The 20,741-nt window shown below is 48.8% G+C and overlaps 2 protein-coding genes across 2 annotated transcripts; both read right to left on the reverse strand.

The window, feature by feature from the left end:
• Nucleotides 1–6,965: 6,965 nt before the first annotated feature.
• LOC141464721 (putative P2Y purinoceptor 10) lies at nucleotides 6,966–12,372 on the reverse strand. Its single transcript, XM_074147794.1, has 2 exons — nucleotides 12,193–12,372; nucleotides 6,966–8,662 (listed from the first exon to the last, which is right to left on the reverse strand). Exon 2 carries the CDS (start codon nucleotides 8,610–8,612, stop codon nucleotides 7,497–7,499), a length of 1,116 nt encoding a protein of 371 aa, XP_074003895.1. The 5' UTR covers nucleotides 8,613–8,662; nucleotides 12,193–12,372; the 3' UTR covers nucleotides 6,966–7,496.
• Nucleotides 12,373–19,316: 6,944 nt separating this feature from the next.
• Nucleotides 19,317–20,330, reverse strand: P2RY10 (P2Y receptor family member 10). Its single transcript, XM_074147868.1, has one exon. The coding sequence runs from the start codon at nucleotides 20,289–20,291 to the stop codon at nucleotides 19,317–19,319; it is 975 nt and encodes a 324-aa protein (XP_074003969.1). The 5' UTR covers nucleotides 20,292–20,330.
• Nucleotides 20,331–20,741: the final 411 nt, after the last annotated feature.

Below are 20,741 nucleotides of genomic sequence, written 5' to 3' on the forward strand. Positions count from 1 at the left end.
GAGCTTGAAGCCGTTCCCTCTCGTTCTGTCATTAATTACCTGTGCGAAGAGACCAGCACCAACCTCTCTACAGTGTCCTTTCAAGTAGTTGTAGAGAGTGATGAGGTCTCCCCTCAGCCTCCTCTTCCTCATACTAAACAGTCCCAATGTTTTGCAGCATACCTTGTGGAGAGGGTTGCAGCTCTGTAGAAGGGTCGCACGGGTGCCCAGGGACCAGGCTGTGCCCTCCACTGCGGTGTCCCCACCACACCGTCACCTGCTCCAGCAGCTACCAGGGACTCGGTGACACCTACCCCTTTAAAGCACTATTGATTTACTCGTATAACAATTCCAGCTTGTAGCAGGGGTTTGCAGCTCTCTGTACTTCTTTTTATTGTGGTTAATAGGAAATTAATCCCTTGGGCACCTCGTGGGTTTTTATAGCCTCACGGGGTGCCAGGTTTGTCGTCCCTGCGGTGGCACAGCGCCTCGCTGGGGCTTTGCAGCTTGTGCCTCCCAAAACACGCAGGCGCTTGCCTGTTTCAGCTGCTAATAATCCTACTAGTTAAAGCTTCTAGCCATTTTTTTTTTTTTTTGAAGCCTGTTGATTACTTAATGTGCCTTAATTAATCTTGTGTGGGAGCTAGAGCTTTCAGCACTGTGGGATCTCTGCCGCAGAGTTGTCCCCTTGGGTGCGGGGATGGATTAATCTGCTGATGCTTTTGGACTAGAAGCTGCGGAGGTTTGGGGTTTATTGCTTAAACAAGGCTTGTTGGTGTGGCGGAGTCTCCTGGGAGATGTGCTGAGACCTCAGTGGAGGCTGCCAGCTCGGTTCACATTAGTCCTGGAGCGTTTCCGTAATTGCAGTGGGATCTGGGATGCAAAGTTTTCCTGGTGCCTGCCAGCGCCTCCCGGCAGCTGCCTCTGCTGTGCGCTCTCATGCTTTGCAAGGTATTTTCACCGTAGTGATTTAAGGAAAAACCTTTTATTACCCACCCACCTCCTCCAAAATGATGTGATGTGAAACCCAGCTGCCTCCAGGCTCTGCCCCTGCCCCACCAGCCTTCCCTTGTGTGACCCTGGCACCCCCCTGCCTCCGCAAAGGGGACTGTGGGGGACTGTCCGGACACCGCTTCAATAGACAGCAGAGTTGAGAACGGTCCCAAGAATAAAAGTGATACCAACCCCTCTATGGCTGAACAGCACCTGGGCTCTGAAGGTGATCTCTTGTTTTCTTCTCCTGCTTGAATGTGTGTGATGGATGCTCAGTTTTGCACTTTCATTTCTGCAGAAGCCAGCCTATTTAGAAGAAAGCATAGCCTGTGCTTCAGGCAGCGAGTGTATTTACTGTACGGATAGACTTTTTGTATCAAAAACACCTTTCAGAGCATAACCATATCCTGTTTTGCTGGTGCCACGCTCTGCGTGCAGCCGGCGTGCATCGCCGCCAGCATCCATCCTGCTTCCCGTCACTCCAGGAGCCCTTGCGTGCCATGGCTCAGCCCCTTCTTAGGGTGCGTGGGTGGGAACCCAAGGGTGCCTTCCCCAGCTCGCCTTTAGCGGCAGCTGAATGTTGGTCTCCGAACCGTGCTGTTCCCTGGTACAGGGTGCACAGCAGCAGCGTTGGCCGGACCATCCCCAAACCTGCCATAGTTGAGGCCATCAAAAATCAGGAGAACTTGGAACTGGGACCAACTCAAAAAGCAATTATTTTACAGATAAAGTTTTATCTTATATTTTTATTTTACATTAATTATATTTTACCTTATACTTCCAATTTTTATAAAATAAAAATGTAAATTTCCAGTTCATTTAAGCTTCATGACCTTGTAGGAGATCCTCAGACAGAAACAGCTAAGGTATTTCTGGTCTGCACTGACAGTCTTTAACAGAAATAATTCCGAAGAATAGGTTGTTTGTCTGTCTGCTCTCCACGTGGCTGGTGATGTTTTGCTCGGTGATGACCCAGGAGGAGCCTGGGGAAGGGTGGGAGCAGGCACAGGACCCTAGCCCCACTGCCCGTGGGTGTGATGGGCTCTCACCCACAGCTCCCAGCTTCATAGAATTGTCTGGGTTGGAGGGGACCTTTCAGATCATTGAGTCCAACCATCAACCCAGCACTGACAAAACCCATCACTAACCCTTGTCCCTCAGCACCATGTCTGCTTGGCTTTTAAATACCTCCAGAGATGATGATTCCATCATGTCCCTGTTCCAATGCTTGACAACTCTTTCAGTGTAAAAAAATTTTCCTAATATCCAATCTAAACCTCCCCTGGTGCAACTAGAGGCCGTTTCCTCTTGTCCTATCACCTTGGGAGAAGAGACCGATCCCCCCCTGGCTATAACCTCCTTTCAGGGAGTTGTAGAGAGTGAGGAGGTCTCCCCTCAGCCTCCTTTTCTTCAGGCTGAACACCCCCAGCTCCTTCAGCCGCTCCTTATCAGACTTGTTCTCCAAAGAACAAGGCTCTCATGGAGCCAGGGGTGCAGACGTGCTGCTGTCACCGCACCAGGGGCCAAAAAGTTCTGGGTTTTTCTCCCCAGCCCCCATGCCTGCCCTATCCGCCTACAGCAGGGAAAGTTTCTTTAAAAAAAAAAAAAAAAAATCAACCACAAAACCAAAAAACCAGCAAAAAAGCCCCATTAAGAGGAGCGAGACTGAGTGATTAGTGTGGCTATTCCTGCTGGAAAGGACTTGCTGGCTGCTGCAAGGTTGAGGGCTGTTTCTTGGAGGAGAGCTAACCCCTACAGTGCTGAACGTGGCCGTGGCGTTAACGTAGAGTTCCCCAAACCCTCTCCCTTGTGCCATGTAGAGGACTCTGCAGCACGGGAGGGACTGATGGACGTCCCTGGGTCTCTAAAACGGGGCTGTCACATTGAGCACCAGTGACTTGGCCTTCACAGGGTGTTGCTGGCTGAGCCACTGGATCAAAAAATTGGACTCGGGTCTGATGAAATCATGACTGTCTGGAAAATCGCTCCCTGGCTCGGCTTGGTTTGCAGCAGCAAAATTTGCTTTCTGTGGGTTTAGGTAGCGCTCAGAATTGAAGCTGTCGGTGTGTTTGTTCCTCTTCCAGGTGCAGCCCTTTCCCCTCTCTCTGCCGTGAGGTGGGTGGATGGAGCAGCAGCTCGTTGCCAGCAGTGGTGGCCACCAGCCCTGTGCCAAAAACCAGCAGAGTCCAAGTCTCGCTACCGGGTGGGTGGTGCGAGCTCTGCCGAGGGCTGAGTGGTTTTCCAGAGGCAAAGTCACTTTGCTGGGGCTGGGCTGGAAGCATGTGGTCATGGAGGGAGGAAAAAGGTATTTTTAGCAAAGAGAAAAGTGATCTTCTCTCTTTCTTGTGGGGCCCTAGAAAGTGTTGTGCACAAGAGATGAGTTCTTGGATATTCCTAAATATTGCGTAATTTTAGGTATGTAAGTGTAGTGTGTGTGCAGGGGTGTATCTGCATATGGATGGACGCACATACATAGAAGCAACTAAGCAGTTGTAGTCAAAGCCAGTTGTAGAGAATTAAGCCCTGTAGAACAATTAATTGCAGCCCCTCACCTTTCCCATGAGGGTGTTTCTGGAGCCCTCCTGGTGGCATGTCTTGCTGGGGAGGAGACTACCACAGCCAAAATCCTCACCAGCAGCTTATGGGTGTGAGCTCTTGGGCTGGCTGAAGATGCCTGGCATCCGATCCCAGAGCATCCTGCTGTGGATTCATCCGTATGAAGAGGTGAGGATGGCACGGGGACCGAGGGTGCCCGGGGTAAGGCTGCTGTTGCAACTGGCCCCACTCGTGAGAGCGTGGCCAGGGTCTGGAGTTACCTGGAAATTTCCTTTGCCTGAAAATGAATGAGGCTAAAGCACAGCCCTCGGGTTGTTACTGGCTGATTTTTTTGCCATGTGGATAAAAGATGTAATGCCCACAGGTAATAGCTGTGAGAGAAATCCTGAAAAATTCACCCTACCTTCTCCTTCCCCACACGTCAGCTCCCAGTCCCTTGTTCTCCCTTGTCTTCAACCTTGAGCTTTTCCCTTGTAAGACGTTAGCTCACACCTTGTGTCGTGGTTTCGGCTGAATTTACCAAAACCGGACTGACAGATGGCCCTTCCTCCCCTTCCCCTCCCTAAAAGAGGAGAGAGGAGGAGAAAGAGATAAGGAGATTCAGAAGTTTAGAATGAACTAAACTACTTTAATGAAGAATTAATATTAAAATAAAAATAAAGAAGAAAATAATGAAATAGATACAATATATACAAAACCGTATCAAGCTCCCAGGATGACAGTCACGTCACCGGCAGGCACTGGGGCAGTCCCAGACTGGACTCAGTGACGAATGGGAACTGGATTCTAGCTCTGGAGTCAAGAACACATGGATCGGGATCAAAGGCAGATGAACACACAGAGTCCTCTCTGGATGTCGGCCATCGCAGGAAGAGGGTTGACCCTTTGATCCCTCAGCCTTTATACTGAGCATGGGGCAGATGGGATGGAATACCCCAGTTGGTCAGGTTTGGGTCACCTCTCCTGTCCACTCCTCCCCACCGATGTGACCCCTCTACGTTTTTTCCGTTTCCGACCCTCTAAGGGGGCAAATAAGGAAATTGGCTGCCCTTGGTTGTTATAGCAGTAAGTATAAGCAAGGGCCTCCCTGCACACCATCCCTTGGCATGGAGCACAAACATTGGGCTGATCATTCTGAGAACGAGCAGTTTTCTCCACAATATGCCGTTAATTTCAGAGAGTTAGAGGAGTCCTAGCTGGGATGTAAAGTTACAGAACAGAAAATTGGTTCGGTTTTACTTCAAACCGGGACACCTTGGCCTCGGCAAAGAAAATCCTCAACATCACAGCTTTTTACCTAAATCTTTCTAGGGACGCTGTAGAGCCAGACATCCCCCAGCCTGCTCTGACCTGCTGCCCCCCACAGCCCCCTCAGCTCTTGCATCTCTGTACTGGGGACCAGCAGCATCCCCGTCTGTCGCCCCTCCTCCATGCAGCATCCAGGTTGCAGAGCTCCCGTTGACCCCCAAATCCCCACGGTTTGGGTCCTGGTGCCCAGCCAGGGAGTTTGTGGTGGTGGAACCTGGTGAACTGTGATAAAACGGGAGGGCTGGCAAGCGTCTTGTGGCCTCTGAAGGGCGGAAAGCACTGGTCTGCACTGGAAAAGGATGTTTCCTCAGGGTTTGGTTTGTGTAAAACCCAGCAAAATCCTTGCTATTCGGCACATCTCACCCAGAAAGGGATTTTTTTCTGCTGTATTTCCAATGCAACCCGTGGCGCAGGCAGGCCTGCGGGGCGGCAGGGGCAGCCCGAGTCAGGGTTGCTGTTGTGTTTCCAAGTGACAGATTAGTGAGAGTTTCTGGTTTGCTTTCTTTTTCCTGTTTTCCTTTTTGGAAGGGGAAAGCTGCGTTGCAGAAGCTTCAGAAAAGCTGTGCAATCTGAAAACAAGCTGACAAAGTCCCAGCGGTAACTGGAGTTACTGGGAAACCTGGAGCTGGGGCTGCCGGTAAGGTCGGAGCTGCAGTACGGGCTTTGCGGTCGGTCAGCAGGACTTATAAATATCTAGCTGTGGTTATTGAGGGCTGTCTACACGTCCACCCCAGCTCCTCGGGGTTGTGCTGTTCCCAAAAGACACTTACAGGTTAAAAACACGCTCCCAGTTAAGGTGCTGGTGGTGTCACTTGTCCTCTCTGTGGCAGCTGCCCGGAGCTGGGTTTTGCCAGCCACGGCATCAGTGAGCTTTTGCTTGGGTTTCCTGTTTTTCCTGCACACGCTGCTGGATTTGTGCCATCTGAAGCAGCTTTTTTTTCAGCCCTGAAAACTCTTTTCCCTCCCTCCCCCCCCCCCCCCCACCCCCCAGCCTTCTCCAGGCAAATAAGGAACACATGTCCTTTTGTTATTCTTATTTATTCTTATTTATTATTTTTTTTTTTTGTGAGAGGAGATTTAGGACAGAGCGAGCTGCAGGGCAGCATGTTTTCTGCCCGTCTCAGTGTTTTCTGCCAGTCTCTGGCACGCTGTAAGTACCAAAGCAAATTCCTCCAGGTTGTCTGCGTCTCCCCTCATCGTTCTGTGACCAGCCTTGGCAACGTGGGGGTAAACCACCGCCTGCTTTTCCCAGAAACGCTGCACGGGTTGGAAATGTGCATCCAAACATCGGCAAAGCTGTTTTCTATCAAACCTCCTCTGCCTACATTTACTTTTTGGCAGGGTTTTTTGGCGTTGCAGTCATCGATGCCGTAGCCCACAAGGAGGAAACCTTTTAGCCCTGGCGCTGGCCGCTGCGGTGGCCACGGGGCCTCTCTGAGCCCCAAACTGGGGTGACCCCCCTGCAAATTGTACCATTGCTCTGAGAGCAGACGTGGTGCATAATGAGACTATTTACAAGCACTTATAAAATAATACCCACGATGCTAAAATACGTGTTGAGATCATTTTATTTCCTCCCAAGTTTGAAGCCTTAAGGATGCGCTTGGGTCAGTTTTGTAAACTTTTCTCAGTACCCAGTGAGGGCTGGGACCTTTTCTGATTTTTAGAGCAAAACTGAGAGGCTTGGGTAACATCTTATTCTACGACCACAGGCTTTAGCAGAATGCCAAATAACACAAGACTCTGAACAACAACACAAGACACAGCAATGCCAGCTATTAGTCCTCCCTTCTGCAACTCGCCCTGGGCTCTCTGTGAGCAAACATGCCCTGGGAGATGTCCCTCATCCTTCATCCTTTTTGCTCGTGGTATATCCAGTCACAGTCTGTCTTCCAAGTATTCATTCCCCCCATCATCAGCTGAGCATCCCGTAGCTCCTGGGAGCCAGGCGCCCTCCCTTGCTCAGCTCTGGGTGCCTTTTTCAATAGCAGGATCTGTTTGAGAACTCCCTTTAACACTGATGTGGCTATAGGTTAATACTCTTTGCTTGACATAAGCTTGGTATAGGTACTCTTGCAGTCCAGATTAGGCTAGATTAGGTCCAGATGATTTATATTATTTTTTTTTTTGCAATGGAAAGAGGTTCAGTTTACATGGAGAGAATTAACTGTCCTGATGTAGAGCCTCACGCAAGTGTGGTGGATGCTGCAAGTCGTCATGGGCTGCAGGTACCTGCAGCTGGGGCTGAAACTCCCCTGGTGCTACCTCCCTGAGCTGCGCTGAGGCTGAGCTGCCTGCTCACAACACAGGATTCAGGAGGATTTTCAAAAATGACAAATATGTAGAAGCACTGAAACAACGGGAGTGAGAGGGACCCGAACCTGGCTGCAGTTCAGCACAGGAGAAATACTGGCATCAGTGATGGCTGTTTCGGGTATTTTAACAATACAAAGTTCTCCATCATGATAAGGCAAAGAGTCCCCAGCAGCAACAACACAAACAGCAAACCTTGGTTGTTTTTTTTCTTCATTAAAATGTCCTTCTAGGTCAGATCCTGGCATCTGTTGCACACAAGTGTAATTCATGACGTGTTTGGAGACCTAACGCAATCTTCACTCAAGCTATGAGAAGCACCTACACGGACAGAAATGGCTTATGTTTCAAGAGATGGATTCCAGCAGGAGCTCATCGGGTGGCATCGGGGGGATTTCCATGCTGTTTATTCGGCCAAAGAACTTAGGAAGGGACCAAAACTTAAAGCGTGGAAGATTTCTCTTCTTCATGCGAATGTCATGGCCGGTTTCGGTGATGGAGAGGTTGCTCCCGCGGCGTGTGAACCGAGCCCGCAGGGCGGCACAGCTGTGGCGCAGCAGCTGGTCCTGGAACTCGGAGGTCATGAAGTAGTAGAGGACAGGATCCAGGCAGCAGTTGAGGCTCGCCAGGCAGAGGGAGATGGGGTGGAAGCGGAGCGTGCTCCTGTGGACGGCGCAGTCCTGGATGATGTTCTCTATCACCATCATGAAGAAAGGGAAGTTGATGTGGTAGGGGGTGAAGCAGATGAAGAAGACGGCCGCGCACATCAAGACCATGCGCAGAGCCTTCTGCTTCTCGCTGGTGTTTTGCAGTTGGGTTGGACACTCCCGCAGGGACTGCCACATCTTCCAAGTGCAGCAAGCAATGACGCCGAAGGGGATGCCGAACCCAAACAGCTCGGCCACCGTCACCATCGCAATGGAGGCTCCCGGGCTCAGCTGCTTCACCCCCAGGTCTGAGAAGCATGTGTTTGTGCTTTTGGACAAGGCTGGGCTCCTCACCACGAGCAGGGGGAAGCACGCTGCCCCCACAAAGAGCCAGATGGCAGCGCTGATGGCCGCATCGTACCGCCGCTTCCAGTCCTTGGCTTTGAAGGGATGGAGGAGGAAGAGGTACCTCTGGATGCTGATGCAGGTGAGGAAGCAAATGCTGGCATACATGTTGAGATACTTCAGGTAGAAGCACACCTGACAAAGAAAGTTTCCAAATGGCCAGGTGTGGTTTATGTAGTAATACATCCGTAAGGGCAGTGAGAGGACGTGAGCCAGGTCGGCCACGGCCAGGTTGATCATGAAGATGATGGCTTTGCTCTTCTTGCTGATGAAGCGGCACAGGACCCACAGGGCAGCGCTGTTTGCCAGGAGGCCGGGGATGAAAATGATGGTGTAGGTGGTTGCATACAGGGTGGACTGGAAGGACATCTGGGGATCGGTACAGTTCCCAGAGGACACGTTGGTCTCCATCTCAGCTGAGTCTCTTTGCTCATGGGGCAACTAAGGTGGGCAGAGGGTTTCTGTCAGGAGTAAAACCAGATGATGTAAAGCCAAAAACTTCCCAGTATTTCCCCACATGGAGTAAAAGTGCTTCAGTACAGAAGAATAAGTTGCGTGTAGGTGTGTGTACAGTGTGTGTGTGCAGGTGTGTGTCCAAGGTGGGATGTGTGTGTGTTGGGGAGGGTGCAGAGGTGCAGATCCAGACCCCGCTTACAGGCAGTGATCCTGGGCATCTTCCACCCAGCTCCTTTCAGATGTGCTCTGCAGGATTTCAGACCCTGCCACCCCCTAAAGTGATGCCACAATTACAGTGACATCGCAGTTGAGCTCCGTAGCGTTAATCTCTTTATTGCCAATGCCAAAGAGCTGCTTCGACTCCTCAGGGTTTTTCAAGACCACTTTTATTGCTTATAGTTTTCTGTCAAACCCCCATCAAATTAGCGCTCTCTGATATGTCTACAAGCTATTTCGGTCGGACTGTAAATAAATAGGGACTTTAAATGGGTCTAGACGCAGTCCTTTTGAATCTGTGCAGTGGTCTGATGTGAATCGGCAGCGAGGGCAATAATTAGCATCAGCAAACGATGGTGCTGGCAGGCAGCCGACCCGAGCGGAGCCCAGAGGGAGAGGTGCAGACAGATCTATCAGGGCTCTGGCTCCAGATTTAAGGCTGGATTTATAAGCTAATAGCTGGCCGAACACACGCCAGTTGCTCTGCTGGTCCTGCTAACCCAATTCCGGCACTCATGGCACATTGTGCAGACATCATGTTGTAGCAACAGAAATTATCCTCCAGCAACAGTTCAGGACGTGAAGGAAGATAAATACATCTACCTTTTAGTTAGGGCAGAAATTCTTTTCATCTATTTACCCATTTCACCTCGGCCAGCCAGCGCTGAGGGTATTAGTGGGTCACGGGGAGTTCACAGGTACTCGTGCAGCTCTCTGAAGAGGTGATGGATTTTGCCATCTGTGAGCACAACACCCAGGGAAATGGTCTGTTTTTTCAGGAAGAAGGGATTCGGCACCAGCAGGTTACAAACCCAGGGCCTGGAGCATCGTTTACAACAAAACAGGGTAATTTTCCCCTTGGAAACGGAGCCTGTAGCTGCCTGCAAGGTGTCGCGCAGCCTGCGCTTCCCGTTTGGGAGAGCAGAGCCTGCTCTGGCAGAGCCCTGAGCACCTCTTGCTGTGGCCACCGAGCCCATTGACAGTGGCATTTAATTAAGAAGCAGCCAGCGGTGCTGTTTCCCGCAAGGACCGGTTTCTAAAAGGTAATCGCTTATGGTGGGGACCGGGCTTCTGTGCAGAGCCTGGTATTGCTTTGAGGCGTGGGATGAAGGCTCCTCTACCCTGCTCCTCCTCACCTAGGCAGCTCTTCAGGGGGGTTGTCACATTTCCAGTTTCAGGAGGAATGTTATATGTATATTTATATAAAATATATAGCCAGCAGCCTGCAATACAGGAAGGGTGGGAGCATTTACCCACATTTCTGTGCCCATGCAGGGCTTATGTCCTGGTTTCTGAACCAAGCCCTTGCCAAATTCTCTTCTCCCATTGCTGATTCTCCAGGGTTTTGGCCACAAAGGAGCGAGGCTGAAGCAGAGCCTGGGCTGTGGGGCTGGGGCACCTTTTGGCTGCTGACTCTCCTTGAGCCAGCAGCCCCGGGTCAGTGGCTTCCGATTTCTCCATCGAGCCAGGACAAGGCAGGGGAGTGGGGACATCTGTCACCTCCCCACGGGGACAGCAGGAAACCAACCCCTTTGGTCCCTGTAGAACCCCCACGTGCTCCTCACCTGCCTGAAAACCCACGAGGGGCTCGTGCTTGGTGCTGGTCCTGCTCTTGGCCGGTGCCGTTTGCACCGAGTCTGTTTAATCTTGGAAAAGCAGTGGTAGGACACCTTGTCTTCACACCCCTGCAGAAAGCAGGGAGGGAAAACTGCCAGGGAGCATGGGGAATACCGCTATTCCCAGCTGTTGTCATGGCCTTCCAGTGACAGAGATCACACTTGCTGGTCTGGGCTTGTGAGAAGGGTTATAGAGTACCCCAGCATCCTTATCCTACCATCTCCTCCCTACCATGCGTCTCAGCCCAAATCCTAAACCTTGTCCCTGCAGATGTGACTGTGGGGAGCCTCCTTGCTGGTTTTTTTTCCATTTTTTTTTTTGGCTTTCCCTGAGAGTACCTATTTCTCGTTGGGGGACCTGGATGTCACTCCTGGTACCTAACACTCAGTTTTTAGGTGACACAGCTTGTCAGGGCACCTGGCAGGAAAGGAGCAGGGAGCTCCCTGCTGAGATGCTGCTGGCCCGGGCTCAGGCCATGGCTTGTTCACTAAAATGCTTCCTGAGAGGGTGGATTTTTTTATTTGTTATTGTTTTTCAGTTTTCACCTTCCCTCCTGCCTGTACCTTGCCCCAAGGTCCTCCAGGTCCCCTTGTGTTTTGCTGTCGGTGATGCTGGTGTCGGGGCAGAAATGCTCCCGTGGGCTTTGGCAGGGGTTTTGTTCAGCGACTTTATAAAGCTTGTACAAAATACTCCCTGCCGTTCCTTGATTGTTTTCCTATGTCATGGATTTATACACAGGTGGGAGTGAGGGGGGCTTCTTTTAAGTGATAAAGCTGAGTTTTACCCAGCTGCATGCTGAAATTACAAAGGGGAGACTGGTGCCGCTGCCAGAGGCGTGAGACCACTGGTTGTGGGTGTAGCACTGCAATTCATTAAACATCAAGTAACTTTACAATTAATTAGGAGGTTAAAACACCCGTGTGTTTTAAAACACATCAGCAGTATGTGCTCCTGGAGGCGTATGCGGCTGTCATTATTGGAAATTGCCTGGCTACTCTGAATCACCCTGCGCCCCACCCAGCCCCACATCGCTGTGGTATTGCATTTACTACTCCCAGACTCGCTGGCAAACTCGCCCTCATCTTTTCCATGGGCTGGTTGGATTAAACCAGGCTAAAGTTGTGCTCCAGGGGTGGCTGGGGAGAGCCCAGATCCCCCAGCTCCGGAGCTGCCTCCCTTCAACCCTGCTGAAGCCTGGGATGCTGGAGGGAAAAGCAATCTTAAAAAAAAAAAAATATATATATATATAAAAAAAAAAGAAATCCACTTTTGGCTTGAAAATAGCTCCGGATTTGAAGTAGTGGAAGCTTTCTGGCATTTGTGTTTTAAGCAATAATGTTGTTTGTTTAATCTAGGCACTAATAGGAAATGCGCAAACAGAGCTGGTCAGTTATGGCAGCTTCTGTCAGTAACAAAAAAAAAATAAATAAATTGAAGTATTTTGGGTAAAACAAGGCTTTCCCCATGTACACAGCAGCCTGCTCGGATGCACTGAGCTCTGCTCACCCACCCCTCAGAGACAAGCGAGACAGAAATACGTGGGCACAGTGAGGAGCTGCTGAGGATGTTGTACCAGCTTCTGCCTGATAAGATCTCTTGAAGAAGAAGGAGGAAAACCAAAAAAAAAAAAAGTGATAATGCTGCTCAAAACTGCAATAGCTTCAATCTACTGAAGAAAACACACAGCAGAAATCAAGCTTACCTTTCTGTGGCTCCCATCCTTCGGGGGGGTGACATCCATGCTAGAGAGCGGGAGGAGCGAGCTTTCTGCTTTTATTTCCTACCGGTTTTCGCAGCAATCCCAGCCCCAGCGGCTCCTCGTTAAACTTCCACATGTTTTCGGAGCGCTGGATTCCTGCCGGCATCTGCAGCCCAGTACAGTGGCTGCAGAACAGGAAATCCTGTATTTTGTTTCTCTTCGCCACACAAAAACGTGTACAGCTAATGACGTTAAAACAACTGGGAAGGCGATGACGTCGTTTGCTCCAACTGCCGGGCGACAGGGACCTCGGGCACGGATTTCTTTCCTCCCCTTTGCACAGAAGTTGGGTTAGGTGACGGTGTCCTCAGGTCGAGCTGCTTCTGCCCCAGTCACTTGTCATTTGCTTCCTTAAAAACTATAAAATACAGAAGCAAGTATCTTCCAATAAGTGCTCGCTGAAGGAAAACTGAAAACGGTGCCAGTGTAAGTTACTGGAAGGCAGTAATTTTCCTTCATTTTCTTGGAAATTTGGTTAGCCTCAGACTATCAAGGCTATAGGCTGAAGCTAAGGGTTTAGACTTTATTTCTGAAATAATATGATGGTTTAAGGTGGAGATTTTCCAAAAATATTGTTGTTTAAAAAAAACCTTAATGTGCATCGTTCCCAGTTTCTTTTTTTTTTTTTTGCCTCCTTTAATTCCTTTCCCATATATATATATATATATAACTTTTAGTTCTTTTACTGCCTGCTAAGCATGACCTTCTTTCTGAATTGCTGAAAACCGGCAGGCAGATATTGTAGTGTAACTTACTGTGAGCTGCCTCATTTCCAGCTGAACGGTTTTATGCGATATACGGTGTCACACCTCACAGCCCAGGGCTTGCGGAGATAATCTGGGTGTTGGCGCCTTTCCCTTCCTTACTGTAGGTAATGTATAAATAGAACTGTTCTTCCTCTATTCATCCATTTTCTGTAATTGACCCCGCAAAATTTACAGAAACATAACTGTGGGAGAGAAATGAAAGAAGGAAGCTATTATAACATTTAATTGCAGAATAAGTCGCCAGTTCAGGGTATGGGATCAAGTGGACATCTTTCCCCATGGCAGCTGAGCCCACCAGCTCTGCTGGCTGTGCAATGGCCGGGGTTTCTCTGTGCTGGCAGCGATGGTGACCACGGGGACCTGAGCATGCTCCCGCGCTGTGAAGTGGTGCTTCACGACAGTGGTGTAGAGGATGAAGAGGATCCTTGACCTGGAGTGTCCTGTGGTCAGTGGAGATGCAGTTACTTAAGTCTGTTGGTCAACATCCTCATGAAGGCACAGGCAAGACCAGTTCATACACCAGCCTTTACAGACATATTTATGGGCTTCTTCGTTATCACTTGCTTATCCATCATGTAAATGTGGCCTACTGGCAAATAAGTACCTGTAAAGCCCCATGCTTCTCATCTCAGCTGAGAGCAAAGTGATTTGGAAGATGCAAGAGCTGTTTATCATTCCAGCTTTTCTTCTTGTGCACCTTTTTCAGCAGCTGCTGCTGATCCCTGGAAGAAAGAACAGCTCTTGTATATTTGCAAAACGTTCCCAGATTCGCAGAAGGGAGGCTGGCACCGCGCCCCATCCCTCTCCGGAGGTTAAAGGTTTATCCCAAAGTGCAGTGGCTGTTTTATCAGGATATCCTGCCTAGGACATCCTACTTCTGTGTCCACCGCACACATCCAGTGCTGTATGCAGCCATCTCTGAGCCTTATTTTTAGGTACGTGTTTCCCGCAGGGCTGCAGGGGAAGGAGAGGTCAGTGAGTGTCAGACGGTAGTGAGAGACTCCCACCTCAGGGCTCCTAACCATGTCGGGTCCTTCGTCTGCTCATCAGCTTTTTATTGTATTTTTGCAGAAGATCTAAGCCTTCCTGGTTGTGAGAAGTTGATGGATTGACAAGCCTCAAGCCTTTGCCTTCAACGTACACCAACCAGCCAACCAACCTCTCCATTCTTCTTCCATGGTGTGCGTATTTTTATTTAGCATTTCTGCTCTTCTGGCTCGTTACCGACACTAAACGTGCAATTTTACACTATACTTTCAAAGGCAGAAGACACAAAGGGATTTTTAACATAAAGGGATTTAAGTGTGAGACTTTATCTAAGGCCTCCAGATAAAGGTCGTCTTCGCCTTTAGCCTGGTATCCTGTGGGCAGGCGGCCAAATGCATACCATCAGCATCTCTTTAAGCGCTCAGCATTTAGAAATATCTGACAGGATGCACCTGAAGGATGTATGAAAAACAGCGGGCCATTCAGGAGGAGGAGGTTTTACTCACACAAAGCAACTCACCCTTGTGCAGAGACTTGCTATGGCTCGAGCGGAGCTGTCGGCACGTGGCCCGTGGGGCTGGGTGAGTCCCTGATGACCCGTGGCACATAGTCCTCCTTCACCACTGTGCAGTGGCCTCTACAGGAGTAACGTTTTGGGAAGCTTTGATTTATTTTACAGCAAATACTTGTCGGTCGCTCCCTACCTTTTCAAGCTAAGCCCTTGTGTAATCCACAGACCCAGCATTTTTGGTCAAAATGCACCAGTCATGGCCCCGAAATCTGTTAAACGCAATGAAGGGGTTTTGTAATTTTGAGCTGGCTCCTGGTTGTTGAGCTGTTATCCTGCATTTACAGCATGTTTTGTTTTTCCTCTGTGTGGAGAGCCGGTAATTCCATTTAAGGAAAGAAAATGAAGCCGAGGTACTCATGAGATCCTGCGGCTCAGAACCTGAGGCTGCAGAAAGGAATTAAATCCCATGGGGGTCTTTCCAAAGACGTTTGCTGTCAAGTGTGGGAGGGCCCTTTCTCAAGCAGGAGAGGAATTACTGGACCTCTGATAGCAGTGATGGGGAGACCCTTTGCTGGCACTGCAAAGAAACACATTTTCTTTTGCTAACAGGTGAATGGCTTGTGTGCAAGAGAAGGAGAATATGTCATGCCATGGTTTTGCCTGGGGATGTGCCATTGGGGACGTGCGCTGCTGTCGGTGTGGGTGGCACGGAGACCTCACCGCACTTCCACCCTGAGCAGTTCCCTTCGGGATGAGGCTTGACATAGAGTTGCTCCAGGACCAGGTGCCAGGGGAGCCCATCAGATCCATCCTTCACCAACCTGCGTAGCTGTACCCAGCCTCTTAATTGGGTTAATTTCTGCCTTTCTGTGGCATCTCTGGTGAAAGACTTATTTTTGTGTCTGCCCAAGAAGGATGGCTTCTTTTTATAGCCACTGAGGCTGGGCAGTGGGACCAGCGCAAGAGATAATCCAGGAGCAACATCGTGACATCGTATTTCCTCTTGTCAAAATAATAAACATGTTTTGTGGTAACAGGAAAGGGGGTGAATTACAGGAACCGGAGCTGGGCACATTGTGCCTTTGAAAGCGTGAGAGTGCTGGAAGGCAAAGCCAACACCTGCAGCGCCGGGTCTTGTGTTGCATCCAGCACCTCCCAGCTGTGAGGGCAACCATAGTACTGTCCTTCTCAACAGTAATTCTGGATTTGACTGTTCTTCTCCTGAGACACACTGCTGAGGTTTTGGAGGACATGAACTAAAATGTTTGAGTTTCACATATAGGCTTGTGGAGGCCAAACTGGCAGCCTTTGACTTTCTACATGCTTTCAGTAGATTACAAGTTTTCCTTGATCTCTTTTTTACTTTGAGTTGTTGCTCTCTGGGCTCACTCGCCATCATGACCATCTTGGCTAACTTTCCGTTGTGGTTCAACCCCATCCGGCAACCAAGCACTGCACAGACGACTTAACTCTATCCCAGCCAAAACCAATACATTCTCCCATGTGCCAGAAGAGACCATTAGACCAGGTTGTCAACCTCCTGCACATCAAAGTGATTTTACTCTCTTTGTCAGGAGATGTAGTGACAGGACAAGGGGTAATGGTTTTAAATTGGAAGAGAGGAGATTTAGATTAGATATTAGGAGGAAATTCTTTGCTGTGAGGGTGGTGAAGCACTGGGACAGGTTGCCCAGGGAAGTTGTGGATGCCCCATCCCTGGAAGTGTTTAAGGCCAGGCTGGATGGGGCTTTGAGCATCCTGGTCTGGTGGGAGGTGTCCCTGCCCAGGGCAGGGGGTTGGAACTCGATGATTTTTAAGGTCCCTTCCAACTCTAAGCATTCTATGATTCTATGACTTGAAAGGCAAAAGTTTTGAGTTTGTGACTTTTCCTCACAGGCTGGGGCTACAATATGTAAAAAGGACTATTCTGTGGGAGGTCTAAGGGAGTTCAGAGGGTGAGTGAGGCAGGAAGATGGGGGGAGGACACGAGCAGCTGAGGTACTTGGGGATGCCATCGTGGTGACAGGGAATGTTATTCCTCATAAAGCCGCCAAATTTTGTTAAAGTTGAGTGGGAGAGCCACCACCGCTCTTTGGACATTCAGATGCTGGAGCAGGTATTCCCATGCTGGGTCCACATTATAACTTTCAGTATGTAGGGGACTATGGTGACCAATTTCTGTTTTTCTAGTCATGTTGTCAATGGTGTGAGGGCTGTTTAAAACTGTGTAGATTTGGATCTGCGAAATGATTGCTGAATGAGATAGAGGTGGTTTCTGCAGTCCTGACTGCATGCAAGGATGATAGCAGTCACGCCTCCTCACCCGGTCAGGGACCACTGGCACCACAGCTATTCCCAGGGAGGACCTTTCTCTCCCCAAAATACTTCCAAATCCAGTGTAAGTGTTGTAGTTTTAAAAAATACAGTAAAAATCAACACCAGTCATACTAGAGTGGGGTGAAAACCTTTCTGTAGACAAGGAAGACATCTGTTTAAGAGTAATAAAAGTTGATGCCCTCCATCACTTGAACCCTTTGATTCAAGGAGCAGCTGATCCCATTCAATTTTCTCGGTATAATTGGTAACTATGAAACTCAACTTATGTTTGCAAAAATGTGTTTATTTTTTAAGCATCAATTTTTTGGAAAGAAAAAAATGTAGGACAAGCTACATAGTTACCATAACAGTGCTTTCAAACTTGTTTTCACCTGACAAATGGAGAATCGTACGAGAAAGAAATCACAGTAAACAGCTTCCAGTCACATTCTAGTTGATCAAGGTCCATAAAAATCCTCAAAATAACCATTGAAATTCTCTTTCACTGACGGTTTTATACAGCATCTAGCTTATGAGAAAACTGCTAATTAACAAACATTTCCTTATGCACGTTTAACAGTGTACCTGAGCATCAGCCTCTGGTCACATTTTTAAAGGGACTGCTTGCAGCGTGTAAACGAGTGTGTGTATCATTGACATAACAAACCGCCAATTAAATTGGAGAAAACATTTCCATTGACTTCAGCGGGATATGAGCTATTTGCTTAGTCTGCAGCTTTCTCAACAGAAAACCAGAGAAACCTGCAATAATACTCTGTCTGTGAAAGTTACTTCCTTCAGATAGGCATAGTTTGGTGTTTTCACTTATCTACATGTAAGATTAAGTTTATTGTACTGTAGCCCATAATCGTCTTCTCACAAATGAGAGAAGAACTGCAAAAGCTCATTGTATTTAATCAGTAAGTTCGCTGCCTTTTAGAGGAACTCCAGTATAATGGTGTTTTAAACCTAGCTATTGTTTGCTTTTTCTCATTTGATTGTAAAATAGTCAAGTGGGAAAACATAATATGCAGAAAATTTTTGGCTGAGCTGGGAGCTGAGTAGTTATATTTAAAATACACTTAGCAAGTGTTGCTGGTATTTCTTCTATTTTTGCAGAAACATGTAAGACCACTGGTCTTACTGCCACTGGTGCTTACTGAGAATTGTACACGTTCTTTTTGAAAAAAACAGAAGATTTTAAAGGCAGTAAATCAGTGCCTGTGTTCAGCCAAAACAACCCCAGCTGTCATGAGGATACCCTTGAAGTTACACAAAGTGGGTGAGCTTGGCCGAAGAGCTGTCACTAATTTAAAATAAGGGGTCAATGGCATCCTTTCCTGTTACTGCTTTTCTTGTCTTCATAGCCAACGAAGGAACAAAAACGTAAACACTAAGATCATGAGAGGAGCTAGTGGAAAAAATCACGATGAATAATTTAGTTAAGAAATTAGCCTACATTCTATTAGTGAAATCACCATGGCGAGCACACCTCTCTTTTTAAAAAGACGTATCAATTGAATCTATTGAGCAGAGATTTCACGGAGTGGATCCATCACAGGTACCTCTGAACTGAAGAAGCCACGCGAGGACCTGAACGGTGCCACCAGCATCATCAAATCCAACGGTGCCGATGCCGAGTCCGGCTGTGCCCAGCCTGCAGTACGCTCCCAGTGGTCCTGCCCCTCGGGGTCCGAAGGCGAAGGCCACCTACTGATGCCCTCTTTGGCCCCAGGGGCAGCTCGGAGGGGAAGAAAGTCAATCAGAGTAAGGGAAGGTCCCACTCTCTGGGGTGTTTGAGGAGCAGAGGGTCTTGCACCAGCTGTAGGCGCAAGTTACGGGATGTGTCAGCAATTAAGGAGCAAAATTAAGGGTGAGAAAGAATTAATGAATGAGAGCGGGATGGACAGTGCAGGAAGGGTGAAGCGGAGGTAAGTTTGGTGACCAATGGGATGCACTCAAAGCCAGGGCTGCTCTGCTGAAGCAAGCTGCCAACCTTCACGTCTGCAGCCCTGAGTCTGGAGACCAAAACTGCCATTTATTGTTACTAGCCGTTTTCAGATTCTTGTATACTTTGCGTGTTTTTAGCAATGACACTTCAGCGGATGTCAGTGGATGGATGTGGGATTGTCTTTGGCTTGATCATAGAGCCATGGAGTAGGGAAAATAGAAGAAAAGCTCCTTAGACTTTTCCACCATCTCCTAGCAAAAGCTTTGTCGCTCCCTCCTATATTTTCTAGTCCAGGGAGGTCAGGCCTGGGTGGCACAGCCGTAGGTGTAGTCACACCAGTTGAGTTGCTCATTAGCTTCCAGCACATCGATCTTAAACAGAGTTTTATCTTCTATGTATCAAAAGATTTCCACTGCCACAAAAATCGCCCAAGTAAACTTGCAGGACCTTCCACAATGGAGCTGGTAATTGAGTATCACAGAACAGTCCCAGATCTCATATGAAATATCTTAATTCTTTTCAGCTGGCTTTCTTGTCACTCCTTAATTGATGAGGCACTCTCTTTGCTCATGAGCCGACTCCTGATGACCATGCTGCTGTGCCTTGATATCTGGTCTTGAAACTCTGAAGTCATAAAGAAATAGAGGATCGGATCCAAACAGCAGTCCAGACTCGCAAGGCATAAGCAAAAGGGCTGGGTGTAGAGCGTGATGGCACTTAGGAAGCAGTCTGTAATGACGTTTTCTTTCACCAACATGTAGAAAAAGAAGTTGATGTGGTACGGTGCAAAACACACGCAGAACACAATGGCACACATGGAAACCATCCTTAAAGCCTTCCGCCTCTCGCTGCTGTTTTGCATCGGTATCTGAAAGCCTCGGAGAGAATCTTTTGTTTTCCAAGTACAGAATAAAATAATGATGAGCGGGCCGATGAACCCAAAGAGCTCTGCTGTGCCTGTCATGAGCACGGTGGCCACCTTGCTGTCGATCTGCCGGACTTCAAGGTCGGCAAAGCACGTATTCGTGTTGTTGGCCATGCCGATGTTGCGCATGATGGGGAACGGCAAGCACGCTGCCCCGACGAAGAGCCACACCACGGCGCTGATGGCTATGTCGTACCGCCGCTTCCAGTCCTTCGCTCTGAACGGCTGATACAGGAAGAAATACCTCTGGATGCTGATGCAGGTGAGGAAACAAATGCTGGCGTACATGTTGAGGTACTTCAGGTAGAAGCACAGTAAGCAAAGGAATCTCTCAAAAGGCCACGTGGAGTTAATGTAGTAGTATATTCGCAGCGGCAGCGAGAGGACGTGAGCCAGGTCGGCCATGGCCAGGTTGATCATGAAGATGACAGCTTTGTTCTTCTTGCTGATGAAACGGCACAGGACCCATAAGGCAGCGCTGTTTGCCAGGAGGCCAGGGATGAATATGATGGTGTAAGTGGTTGCGTACAGGCTGTTTTTGAATGTTATACTGTGACTGGAGCAGGTATGATTGCTCTGCATCATGACTGGGCTGCTGGAAACATCTGCTGTGGTATAGGGTGGATGGGTCGTTCCTGTAGAGAGCAAAAACAGGGGCTGTAAAGGCAAAAGCACTGCAAGAGCTTTTGATATTCACATTTGCATTTCCTATTTGACTGTTCGGTACAAAGTAGAGGTTTGGAAATGTCTTCTGTATAAAACATCCTGCTGTCTTCTTCAGAGGTGCCCTTTTGGAGGTCTCTCACTATTCACACAGGGGTGAAGAACCATCCCTGTTGTGTCAGTCCCCTTGCTGGGCTGTCTGAGTGCCATAAGCATGGGTGACCATGTGCCTTACTGCTAACAGAGGAGCAGGAAAAGCTGCCTATCCTTTTGGCGGCTCAAGGTCATCTGTGATTTGGTCTCTGGGTAGGTGTGCCATAGCCCAGCTTCAGTGGGTGAGCAACCCCATGGCCCAACCATCAAAATGTGGTG

The sequence above is a fragment of the Numenius arquata genome, chromosome 5 (assembly GCF_964106895.1).
Source record: "Numenius arquata chromosome 5, bNumArq3.hap1.1, whole genome shotgun sequence".
NCBI classification, from domain to species: Eukaryota; Metazoa; Chordata; class Aves; order Charadriiformes; family Scolopacidae; genus Numenius; species Numenius arquata.

Bases quoted from the DNA above. Each gene is read 5' to 3' on its own strand.
- LOC141464721 (XM_074147794.1), bottom strand. From the start codon at position 8,612: ATGGAGACCAACGTGTCCTCTGGGAACTGTACCGATCCCCAGATGTCC.
- P2RY10 (XM_074147868.1), bottom strand. From the start codon at position 20,291: ATGATGCAGAGCAATCATACCTGCTCCAGTCACAGTATAACATTCAAA.